Source organism: Caretta caretta, chromosome 9 (assembly GCF_965140235.1).
Source record: "Caretta caretta isolate rCarCar2 chromosome 9, rCarCar1.hap1, whole genome shotgun sequence".
Classification (NCBI taxonomy): domain Eukaryota; kingdom Metazoa; phylum Chordata; order Testudines; family Cheloniidae; genus Caretta; species Caretta caretta.
In genome coordinates, this window is record NC_134214.1 from 16,193,206 (window position 1) to 16,206,256 (window position 13,051).

Here is a 13,051-nt window from a genome sequence, read left to right on the forward strand (position 1 = left end):
TTTTTTTTTTTCCTTTTAGGATCCTGCAGGTATCTTTGAACTGGTGGAACTTGTTGGCAATGGAACATATGGGCAAGTCTATAAGGTAAGGTCTCTGAATGTGTCTGCAGCAATTATGATTTCCTGGTGCATGAGTTTACATATTAGAATGCTCTGTGCTTATCTACATTACACTAGATCAGTTTCAGAGCTGAACAGCAATCTAGATGGTGCAGTAGTTTAGTAGATTAGTCTGTCACTTCTAGAGAGCTGAATTTGGAACTAGACTGGTTGACAAATGAAATGAGTTTGGTTTTAATTTAGTCCCCCATCCACATTGCAGAACTAGTGTAAAATCTGACTCATTCTGCCAATCTGTACTTAGCAAAGGGCAACTGCAAGAAAGGAACTAAGTCTGGACGCTTGGTTTAAAATTCTTTTTAATATTGCAAATGGTTCTCAACCAAAGCCCTGGAAACTTCACTGAAAGCTGTTTTCAGATTCTACATGGGACTATGCTAACTAATAGTCCCTCTGGTTCAACTTTTCTAAGGGCCTCTAAGGGCTTGTCTACACTTACCGGGCGATCGATGCATCGGCGGTCAATTTAGGGGTCCAGGGAAGCCCTGCTAAATCAACCGCAGATTGCTCTCCCGTCGACTCCTGTACTCCACCGGATCGAGAAGAGTGAGGGGAGTTGACAGGAGAGCGTCTCCCACTGACATCACGTAGTGTGGACCCTGCAGTAAATAGGTCTAAGCTACGTCGACTTGAGTTACGTTATTCACGTAACTCAAATTGCGTAGCTTAGGTCGACTCTTCCCTTTAGTGTAGACAAGGCCTAAGTGTACGCACCCGATTTATACACAGAATCTGTATTTGCATGTGCAGCTCAGATCGTTGTGAACAAAGTTAGTGAATTGGTGTGCACAAATTCACTTTTGATTATGCAAATAAGTGGTCTCTCTCTCTTTTTTTTTTTTTTTGGCACACTCCCAATCAGTCACTTGGAAAACATGGTACTTGCTGTCATGCACTGGCAGACACCAAGCTTCCCCCAAATCAAGAGAGGAAGGGAGGAAAAGTTTGTTTTAAAAGCTGTCAGGAAATATTTTTTCTGAATTCTGGCTTCCACATCATCCCATTGCTGTAGGCTAATCCCTTTAATCTGATGATAGAATTTGGATGAATTGAGGATGAACTGAAATTTCTGGAGTTAAAAGTGTGTGGATTTCTAAACTGGAATAAATACAAACCTTACCAAGGTTATATTCTGGTGACTCTTCCTCTGTTATTTTTTTTGACGGTGTTTGCATTAAGTTGATGATGATACACTGTTTTTATTTCCATTGTTCTTCCTGAATCGTCAAGGCCAAGAGCATTAGTTTGATGCTGAAACTGTTTTTCTCAGATGGTAAAATAAGTGTAGAGTTTGACCTTATTTTAACATGTGCATATTTCTAACAAGCAGTGGAAACTATGTGACTATAACATCCCTTCAAAAGCTTAATGTTTCTATGGAAAAGCAGGGAAACTACATATACTTTACACTCTTCTTCACACAGTTCTGTTGTTTGTGTTTCCTGTCAAAATATTTGATTTTTAAGGAGTCCAGTTATCTGAAGCAGAAAACTCTAAAATTGTTCACACTCGGTTTTCCAGGGGTAAGAGATTTTGATCATTCAGCGTGTGACCCTTTTTCACTTCTGCACAAAGCATCTCATTAACTGTTTGCAATCAGAGTGCTCAGTTCATTTTAAAATCAAAATGATGCAGAACGCTTCACATGGTTTCATTGCAAACAAGGTGGTGGTCTTCAAAGAGACTATCATGCTGAAACCAAAACTATAGGCCTAAATATCTACATGCTAGAGAGAAATTTGCATCTAAATATGAACTCTTTGGCTTGGTCACCCATCTAGTTTAGACTGAGATTTTCTTTTCACACATTTCAAGGCGAGAAGGGACCCCTGTGATCATCTAGTCTGACCTCCTGTATAACACAGGCCATAGAACTCCCCCAAAATAATTCTTTTTCGATTAGAGCATATCTTCTTTTAAAAGTCAAGACTGTTTTTTTTAAATTGCTAGTCATGGAGAATCCACCATAATCCTTGGTAAATTGTTCCAATGGTTAATTACACTTGAACTCAAGCCTCAAAACAAAATTTAAGTGATGTGAACCAGAGTAACTGCTACTATGAAACATAACTGACCGTTAATGGTGTCAGTTCTGGACAGTTGGGGAGAAATAAGATCTTGATGGGCATTCCATCAGAATCTTCCTGGCAAAATGCTGTATGTGTCTTTTGCAGCTGGACAAAGAAACAGATCACTAGAAGATCTCCAAAGATGCTTTGACCTTTTGGCTTCCTCTAAATTATTTTCTGGAGATGCCACTACACAAGAATAATCTGCCACTACACAAGAATAATCTGCCACAGCTTGGATACCTAATTTGGTGTAATGAAGATTAGAACCCATGTAATCACCCTCAAGGTTGACTTCTTTAGAAAAAAATCATATGTGCTAGTCCAAAAGGAATTATTTTTGAGACACACTATGGCCCATGTTATACAGAAGGTCAGAGTAGGGGATCAGCTTCACCATTCTGGCCTAGGAATCTATGAAATGTCTGAATTCTATTAAATTCTAGTAGCTTTGGAGTAACTCCCATTAACTCCCTGAATTCAGCCCTGTGCAATAGGCACAGCAGAGTAAACTTGGAATAGCAGAATTTGGCCCATGTTTCCAAATGCAAGCGAATGATGGATGCATGGTTCACTGCAGCTCAATGCATTTTTGTGCTCAGTGCAGGTAGTTAGGGGTGAGCAGATGGTAGGGTTTTTATTCGATGAAGTCTCATGAGGTTCAATTTGTTTCTGCCTATTTTGTAAAACTAGCTGGCCTGAACCTGAAATATTTCTGAACTGCGCATGTCTAATGGACACACTAATACAGGTTGTGCTGTTGAGCAAAATAGATTTTCAAATTTGCCAGTGTTTATCTGAATCTGAACTCTCCTTTTTAGATCCAAAACAGAAATTCTGCTTGGCTCTCATAGTTATTACTACTATATCTGTAGCCTCTCGGCCCCCCCTAAAATGTGTGCATGTTTTGACTGTAAAGCCTGGCCTACACTAGGAAGTTTGGTTGATGTAACACCATTGCTCAGGGGTGTGAAAAATCCATACCCATTAATCACACAGTTAAAACAACCTAACCTTACGGTGTAGACAGTGGTAATTCGATGGGAGATTTTTTCTGTTGACCTAGCTATTGCCTCTCGGGGAGGTGGATAACCTATGCTGATGGGAGAAGCCCTCCCGTCAGCATTGGTAGTGTCTTCGCTAAAGCGCTACCGTGGCTGCAGTGCTTTATGTGTAGACAAGCCCAGAGCCTTAATACTGGACCCAAAAAGGCATCTCATGGTAGCATCCTCTCGCTTGCTGGAATAGGATCTCCTTTTTGTCTTGCTCCATGTGCCCGATGTGTAAATCCATTCTAACCAGGCCTTGCAGTTCTGTGGCTCCATTGCATACATAGAAAATGATTTTAAAAAATAAACATTCAAAGAAAACATGTTTTAAAGGGAGCACCTGTTTTGTGCACTTCAATTGGTGGAGACAATTGATCTTGTTAAAATAAATAGCAGAAGTAGGGGTGATTTTTTTCCCTCGCTGTAGGTCAGACAATGGAGCATTTGTACTCACTCTGGAGCACTTGTTTGAACAGCCCAAGGGGTCTGCTCCTGTGAGTAAGTGCTTGCCATCATCAGTAAGTATTCCTTGGGCTTGCTCTTTATCATCTGACACCCAACCGATAATGCAGCTCATAATCCAAAGGGGTTGTGAGCTGGTTTATTAGTCTGCTTGATCACATGAGGCCATATTCTGTACTTGGGACCAAATTCTGCCATTGAATTCAGCACTTACACCAGAAGAGAATTTGGCTGTAATTCTACAGTGTGTTTGAAACACCCATTGAGAGTGCTGGGTGCTGGGTAAAGGGTAGGATATGATACAGAATGTTTGAGGCAGAATTTTGTATGCTAGTGGCTGGAGTAAGGGAATGGGGGATCACGAGATGTCCGTTCCTGCTAGAGCTATTGTGGAAGCTTGGCATAGGCGCAGTTTGACTTCTATATTGGGGGGAAGCTCCAGTCAGGCCAATGGAGCCGCGCGTGGGAGAGGGAGGGAATTCCGCACCTGCCCGAGGCTTGCAGTTTGGGGGGGGGGGCAATGCCCCTCCGGCCCCTCTTCCCCAAACTATGCCCAGGGAGCTTGTTGAAAGTCAATTAACCTCCCGCTGGCTCCAACTACCCCTCTATAAAATGAGAATGACCATGCTCACCAGCCTTTGGAAAGTGCTTGGAGAAGGTGGCATGTAAGTGCAAAGTATGTTGGTTCCCTTGGTGGGAGGTTCTCAGTTTGGATTGTTGGTGGTGCAGTGAAGCAGTGCTGCAGCTTGACTAGGCCGGAGCTGACTGTCAAACAGCCAAACCCCTGTTCATGAGGACATTTCTAATCACCAAAATAATCGCATTTTAAAAGCGCTTCTCAGGATTACATTGTTTTTTAAAAAAAAACCCACAGTGGCTGTAGCCATTGACTCTACCAACCTTGAGGCTCTGTACCAACCTAGCAAGGGCTCAGGACAGAGGATTTGTATGTGATGCATTAGTTTGAAATTAATAGTTGACACGTAAGTAGTGTGGATTTGTAGCCCACTCAGCATTTGAGATCTTGCATTTGCATTCACTTAAGGAATTGTTGGTTGTTGGACCCCAACACTTTTGACAAGTGTTTAATTGTAAGGCTACCTGTAATAGAGTAAATCTTAAGAGTGCTTCCTTCTTACAAAGGAAAGCAAGGAGTTTGTGAGAGAGAAAATAAAGGAGTTTATGGAATCTATTATGCATCTGATTTCCCACCTGCCTGGCTCCTGAAAGCTTAAATCTCCAGCTGATTAGTGGATGCTTTCTAGTTTCCTGCCTTAGGGCCCGGTCCGGTGAAATGCTGGGCACCTCATGCAAAGGGCTGAGTGGCCTAAACTCTGCTGATTTCAACTGAATTTTCTGGCTGCACTAGAGAATCTCCCCCAACTTCCTCTTTTCAGTTGTGAGGAGGGCATCCTTCCTTTTCCACCTTTCTGTCTTGTATCCCCTTCTCTCTTTGCTGTAACCATCAGTGCCAGCCAGGGCTGGCTCTAGGCACCAGCAAAACAAGCAGGTGCTTGGGGAGCCCATTTTTAGGGGCGGCATTCCGGCACATGCCATGCCACCCCTAGAAATGTGCCCCCCACCGCCCCAGCTCGCCTCCGCCTGCTCCCCTGAATGCGCCGCAGCCGCTCCGCTTCTCCCCCCTCCCTCCCTGGCGCGGGAGCAGGGATCAGTCTGTGAACTGAAGAGCAAGACCCTTGCTCAGGGGCACAAGCTAGGGCGGGAGGCTCCATGAACATCAGCCCCACCATGGAGTACCCATATAAGTGTGAGCCACAGTCTGGTCCTAAAAGTGACCTACATATAAGGATTACCTGAATGATAGATTAGTAATAAGGATTTTTCTAGTCATGTATCTCTCTATTAACTACAACAGACCACTGGAAGCTTTCAGCTACAAATAATTTCAGGGGCACGGGGGTGTCAGTAAATCCACATGCACTGCATAGCTTTCTCTCTCTCTCTCTCTCTTTCTGTAGTGGTGGTTGTTTTAATGAGAAACCACTTCAGTGGTGGTTGATCTCTTCAATGGAACTGGAAGAGCTTCTTTATTTTTCTAATAATTCTGTGTCTAATGGAACAGATTTTAGAATAATTTTGAGAGGGAGCTACTTAGTCTATTTAAGATGAGGTTATTGTTTTGTGTTCTGTCATCTTGAATACATGAATACAATTAATTGGTCTTAAAATAATCAGCCATTGACTCATTGTTTTGCTGCTTACACTTCTATATTCAGTCAACTATGTGCTAAGATAATGGAAACACCTTTGAAGAGTTCTATATTATCTGAAATATTTGACCTCCTATAGAGTGCCGTTACAATTTAAGGTGAACAAACATGTTAATTAGAAGTGGTGAAAATTTTAGGCAACAATTTTTCTTACCTGTGGAAAGTAGGAGAAATTATTTAACCTTGAGGAGCGTTCATTTCATGGGATATTCCTCTTGTACATCACACCACTATCTTACATATAACTAACATTTCTGCATTGCATTGCCTTTTTGTGGTGCTGTGGTCTCTGGTGTCCAGCTTGGGACTCCCTTCCCCACTGCTATACTACATAACTAGACCATGTACACAGCTGCAGGTTGGGAAGAGCATGCAGAGGTTACAGTATTGCCCACCGCTTTCATTCTGGGATGCCTTCTCTTTTTTATCCTGAAATAATGCTATTCCTTCTCCCACCTATCAGTTGCCAAGTAACTCTAAGAACAATACCCATATGACTTGTAGCTTTTAGATCTCATAACACTCTAATTTAGAAGACAGAATAAACTGTGAAACAGCTTAGTGATTAGATGGCATTTACCAGCTAATTAAACAATCAATAGTTACTATGTAATTATAGACTTATTCCACAGCACAGCAGTTTGTACCCTGCAAGATAAAGCAATGCTAAAGTTCTAAATGTAGGGCAAAATCCCCAGTGCCCTAATGACTGCAGCATTTGGTCCAGAATATAAATGCTGTAAAGCCCCTGGAGTGAATAACATACATGCAGAACTAGTTAAAAGTGGTGGAGAGGCATCCAATGTGACTTTTGGAGTCTGGAAGACGGCCCTGGACTGGGGGACGGTCCCTGATGGTTCCTGTTCTTCCAAAGAAGTACCTGATGGTTTGTGAAAACTATGGCACAATCTCATTATTGACACGTCCTCGCAAAATACTACTTCACCTCATCTTGAAGAGGATTGTACCCAAGACAGAGAACTTTTTCGCTGAAGAACAAGCCTGGTTTAGACCCAGAAGAGAGAGAGTCCAGCAAATGTTCAATCTGCATGAGCTATACGAGAAGGTGCTGTAGAATGATGGGAAGGTGGTCCATGACTTCATAGATTCTGTCAAGGCATTCAATAGCATATGGCACAAACCTCTTTGGGTAATTCTGTAGCTGGCTGGAGCTGGTGAAAATGTAATAAGACTGATACAAAATCTTGAAAGATGCACAATGGCCTTGGTGTTTTGTGGGGCATGAGTGGAGTAGTTTCACCTGAAAATAAGTGTCAGGCAGCCCTGCCTGACAATCACCAACTATCTTCAATGGTTATATTGAAGAAATCTTAAGAGGAGTCACTGATGGAAAGCTACAGGAGGGCCTACCAAAAATTAGTCGTCTGTGCTTCGTTGATATTAACCTGATTAGATTGTTGCAAGGAGAGGTTCAAAAATTGCTAGAATGAGAAGTGGTGGAAGCAGAGAATTTCAGTGTAAAAATATCATCTGAAAAGACAAAGACAATGGTTACATAAGTCTGTTGAAAAGGCAAAGATATTCCTCCCCAAATCTGAGGAGGCAATGGAGTGTGAGCACTTTAAATACCTGGGTAGCATGCTTACAAGGGATGCTAAACATCACTTAGAGATCTGGCCGAATTGGACTTGTGACCACTGCTCTAGGACACAACCACATTTAGAGAAGTTAAGGTATTACTTGGAAGTGTAAAATGAAATTGCTATCGTCTCATCTTCAGCATTTTGCTATATGTGAGATGTGGATGCTGAGGAAACGGGACATTCAGAGGCTTTGAATTGAAATGCTACAGGCAATTGCTGCACATCAGCTATACCCCAAATTTACAACGTAACCAGAGTCATACCTAACATCAAGACAATCAGACAAAAACCCCTTGACTTTGTGGCACTTGAGGGTCAGATGAGCAGAGGAAGAGTGCTGAAGCAACTTTTGCAGGGACTAACACTGGGGCAGGGGACATCCACGGTGAGTGGCTCTGTGATGTAGCTGACTGGATGGAATGAAGGCTGTGTGAAAACCACAAAATGTTGACGATTGCTGGGCAATGACTCCTGTGAGTTTTATCTCTTGTTCATGGTGATGTGACTTTATGGTGCTTTTGCACCATGAGCATAACTAAGTACTATCCTCCTAAATATAGTTGGGAAGAAGTATGTGAGACAAGTATAAAATACTTATTTCTATATATCACATATGCATATGTAAACTAGAATTCTGTATAACAAACAAAGTTAAGTTTACTCAGACTTCTTTACTGTGTTTTTTCTCTCTCTCTCTCTCTCTTTTTTTTTTTTTTTGGGTAGGGGTAGGTATAAAGCTAAATGCTGCTGTAACGAAGGGTCTGATTTGTTTGCCTCTTGATCCTGCATGACAAACCTTTTTGAATGAGGCTCTCCCACTCCCCATGCAGAAAATGTGTCCGCCCCCTCTTCAACAGCACATGTGGAGGGCTCTTGGCTGGTCCAGGGATCTACCTGGTAGGATACTGCAGGCAGTGGGTGAGCCAGCGAAGAAGTGGGCATGTCAGAGGGAAGCGCACTACTGACCACCTGCACCCTGTGGGGGTTCCCCCACCAATGCCATGCAGCCTCAGGTGGTGGCTTATTGTTCTTGGGCTGCAAAGTAAAATGGTGTACACGTTTCCTTTGTTTCTATCTTGCTACAGGAAAGCACATCTGAGTGCAAAAATGATGATGTGCATTTGCCCCACCATATACAGTGGATGCCGGTTATTGTCAGTCCTGATTATTGACATCTTTCAGTTATTAGCAACACTTTGCTGGCAACCAATCCTCTCTTGTTTTAATGTTAACGGGATTCAGATATTAACAACTGTCATGTCGCTTTTTTTTTTTTTTTCTGTGTAGCCTTGTGGGCCCCCAGTGCCTCCACTCCCCACAGAAAGCTCTGGAATCTGGGTTGCAGCTTCCCTCCCACTCTGCAACGCCAGGACTCCTGTTATCTCTTGTGTAGACAGCAGGTCTCCAGCCATGGGGACACCCTGTGCTGCTCTCCTGGGCATGGGAAGAGAGGCTACAGGCAGGGCAGTGTGCTGGATGGCAGCTTTCCATGGGGAGCAGGGGTGTTGCGGGGGGTGGGGGGGCAGTGGGCCTGTGGGAAGGCACAATACGTCTCCCTGTGCTCTCCAGTGTGCATCTTGCCCTGGCACCAGGGGCCCAGGCTCGGAGCATCCCTATGTTTCCTTCGCTGGCTGTTGCCCTGTAGGCCAGGAAAGCTAAATCCCAGCTCTTTTTCCCCCTGGCAGCAGCCCGGCAAACCTGCCTTTCAAATATTTGCAACCTCCAGATAATGGCAACTCTTTTCTGGGAACCGAGATGCCGCTAATGAACAGAATCCACTGTATGCACCTTGTGTTGTGAGAATTCCTTTCAAACATGCTACTCTTTCCTTATACCAGGTCTTTGCCAAACTACAGTGCTCAGCCCCATGAAATCCATGGGACTATTCACAGTAGTAATGCTAAGCACTTATGTTAGTGTTTGCCCTACAACTTAGGCTGAGTGGTAGTTACTCCTCTGTTCAGCCATTTGCTCCTTATATTGCTGTTGTGGGTAGGCAAACGGCATCCCGCTCAGCCACAACAATACAACGTATTGAATTTAGTTAATTGGATGTGTCTTTAGAATGATCTTTCTGTCCAGATTAACACCTGTGGCTGTGTTAAAGGTGTCTAATACAGAATGTATTTACTAGCCCCCTGAATGCCTATCTACAGGAATAGGAATCATGTCTTATAGGAATGGATATCCAATGGAAAGGGTTATTTTTAAAATGATTTGAGTGATACAATATCCATTCACTTTGATCACATACTCAGAGGAGGCTGTATTTTAAAATACCAACAGTTATAGCCTTCTTGTTTATCACTTATTTGTTTAAGCAGTCAAAGGTGTGCATGACTCTCTACAGAGCAAGCAAAAGGTCCTCATCCAAGGTGCGTTCAATCTGCCACAGCCATAACAAAAACAGTTCTGGCTAACCCAAGTGGGGAGGGACCAGGGTTACAAGAGCTAGATTATGTGTTGTGTTTAGATTACAATCTGATCTTTAAAAAGAAAAGGAGAACTTGTGGCACCTTAGAGATGAACAAATTTATTTGAGCATAAGCTTTCATGAGCTACAGCTCACTGCATCGGATGCAATCACTGTATTTTCCACTGAATGCATCCGATGAAGTGAGCTGTAGCTCACGAAAGCTTATGCTCAAATAAATTTGTTAGTCTCTAAGGTGCCACAAGTACTCCTTTTCTTTTTGAGGATACAGACTAATGCGGCTGCTACTCTGAATCCTATCTTTAGTTCCTCTTTAGTTTTTAGGTCAGAGTTAGAAAACTACATGAAAGAGAAGGACACATCTTTATACTTCTTCTGTATAGTGCACCTAGAGTGGGGTGTGTGTATGTGTGAGTATACATATATATATATATATATATATATATGGTGTGTGTGGTCAATAGTTTTTGGTGGTTTCCTTTAGATGAGTGGAAAAAGAGTTACTGTACAGCACAAAATTATTACGACCCAAGGGGATCGTGTGTTGTGTGTGTGTGCGCACGCATGCATTTGGCCCAGTCTAACTTTACTTGGGCAGGCTGTATGTGTGTGTTGTATCTTTAAGTAAATGAAGTACTTGAAGTTAGCATTCAGCAGAGTTCTGGAAGGATCTAGACTTCCAGTAACTTCTAGTGCTCAGCTCAAACCATAGAGAATGCCATGGGAACAGGGCATAAACACAGTAATATTTTCCCTAAAACTGGAGCTGGCCCAATGAACTGGGATAACTACGGGCCTACAGCTTTCGAGCACCATTGTTGGTGTGCTCATTTACACATCAATACCCAGAATGCCCTGCTGGCTCACAGCTATTTCACGGTAGTGCTTTGTGAATGTAATTGAGTGGCTGACTGCTGTTTCTGTAGGAAGTGGATTTGCTAAAGGTTGTTTTGAGATTTTCTTCAACATTTTATGGAGGGGAGCAAATAACTAGGGTTGCAATGCTATGCTATGTTAGATGTTTAGCCTGTCAATCATGCAGCACTGAGGGAAGCCAGGTTATTGAAAGTTTCTTCGTACATTGGACTAGGGACTGTTCTCATGGGGACTGTGGAACAGACATTGCAGATTCCTGAGCTTGTTGTTAGCTGATACCTGGAGAGTTCAAGCAAGTAATGCAAGACAAGGACCGCATTAATTGTTTTAATAATAGTTGCTTTTTTATCTCTCTGTCTGAAAGACTGATGGTCAACAGTTTGGTGATTAATCACTGATCCTTTAGCTGAGTGGAAAAAGATTTACTGTACAGCACAAAATTATTATGACCCAAGGGGATCGTTACTGAAAAGAATGAATCTTAGTTTATATACAAAGCTTTCATATCTGAAAACTAACTGCTGTGACTTGCCCGGGAGACTGGACTAAATACTTAAAAGAAAGAGACTCAAAAAACCCCATATGCATTGCATACTTGCTCAGCTAACAGTGTTGGTCCCTTCTTGTCTGTTCACCATACAGACTGCTGTATTTAAGTTACCAGAAACTCCTGACCAAGATTTTAAAGGTGAATAGTTAGATAAGATGTGAATTATCACTGTTAACATTGTAATAGTGTCTAGAGGCCCCAATGTCCTGGGCTCTATACAAACACATAGTAAAACAAGCACCTTGCTCAAAGGAGCCGACATCTAATTTTCAGAGAAGATATAACAAATACATTTTGCAAACAACAGGAAGGAAGCTGAAGGGACGGTAACCCTGACAAGATCACATGGTTACGTAAGGTAGTGCACAGCTTGAGTCTGATGTGATTGTGTAGTACTGTATCTTCATTTGTGTTGGTTCTTCTAGTCTCCAGCTAGCTTCCTTCTCAGGGTTTTGTATTGCTGCCCATCACCATGTTATGGGAGTATATCCATTTGTGATTATGGATTGACAGATTTCATAAACTAAGCAAGGTGTGAGAGAGAATATTAACTTCACTGTCTTAGCTAAACTTTAATTTGGATACTAACATTTAGAATACCTAAAAATTCCCCTGGAGCTCCAGTCAATATGGAGTTGGGTTTCCTGTCCCAAACTATTGTGTAGCATTGCTGCATACTTCTTGTTTAGTAACTGCTGTGTTTCAGCTCCAGTGGTGGCTGCATTTAAGGAGGGTGAGTGAAGCATTTCATTTATATGTACAGTATCTCAGGGTCCAGCAAACTGACCTACGTAGGCAGATGCCTGTGCCCTTATGCCCTTCAAGGTTGTAAGGGTTTGCCTGTGAAGATTACATTGCCGTGCTTTGGGGATCCTTCAGGCTGAAAGGCATAGTATGAAATGTTTAGTCCTCATTTCCTCTGTAATGACTCCCTCCCTTAACTAGAATTCAATGATATAAGAACGGCCATACTGGGTCAGACCAAAGGTCCACCTACCCATACCTGTTTACCCCACCTACCTGTTTACCAACAGTGGTCAATGCCAGGTGCCCCAGAGGGAATGAACAGAACAGGTGATCATTTAGTGATCTTTTCCCTGTCGCTCATTCCCAGCTTCTGGCAAACAGAGGGTAGGGACACCATCCCTGCCCATCTGGCTAATAGCCATCAATGGACCTATACTCCATGAATTTATCTAGTTCTTTTTTGAACATTACACTAATATGCCTGACAACAGACTGGACGCTGCACATCTTTAGGCAGATTTCAGCCACTTAGGACATGTTCCTTTCCTTAATATGTACATATAATGGATTGGTTTGGTGAATTTCCATCAGCTCTTATTGGGGCAGAAAAGAAGACTAAGCTAATATAGTAGTATGAAATAATACCTACTAGCTGATGCTTAGAATGAAAACTTAAATCCTAAATTTGGCATGCCCCTGACACACTAATATTTTTTAAAATAGCCTACACACTCCTTTCCCTAGCTGAATCAAATTGTGTGCATGGCCCTGAAATGTGGACTTGTTCTTCCCAGTTAATTTTATTTTTATGCCACACAAGCAGCTAAGCTTAACTGGGAGAACACTTAAAATGATGTTTCTTTTTTTTCTTTTTCTTCTCTTTTTTTTAAAGAAAAAAAGCTTTGTTAC

The 13,051-nt window shown here is 42.3% G+C and overlaps 1 protein-coding gene across 9 annotated transcripts in view; it reads left to right on the plus strand.

Moving 5' to 3' along the window:
- The window catches only part of TNIK (TRAF2 and NCK interacting kinase), a 302,646-nt gene that overhangs the window by 50,328 nt on the left and 239,267 nt on the right, over positions 1-13,051 (plus strand). For all 9 annotated transcript variants that reach the window (XM_075132116.1, XM_075132115.1, XM_075132113.1 and 6 more), the window contains exon 2: positions 20-85. In XM_075132116.1, the coding sequence (XP_074988217.1) occupies positions 20-85 (66 nt within the window). The remainder of the gene's footprint in view (positions 1-19; positions 86-13,051) is intronic.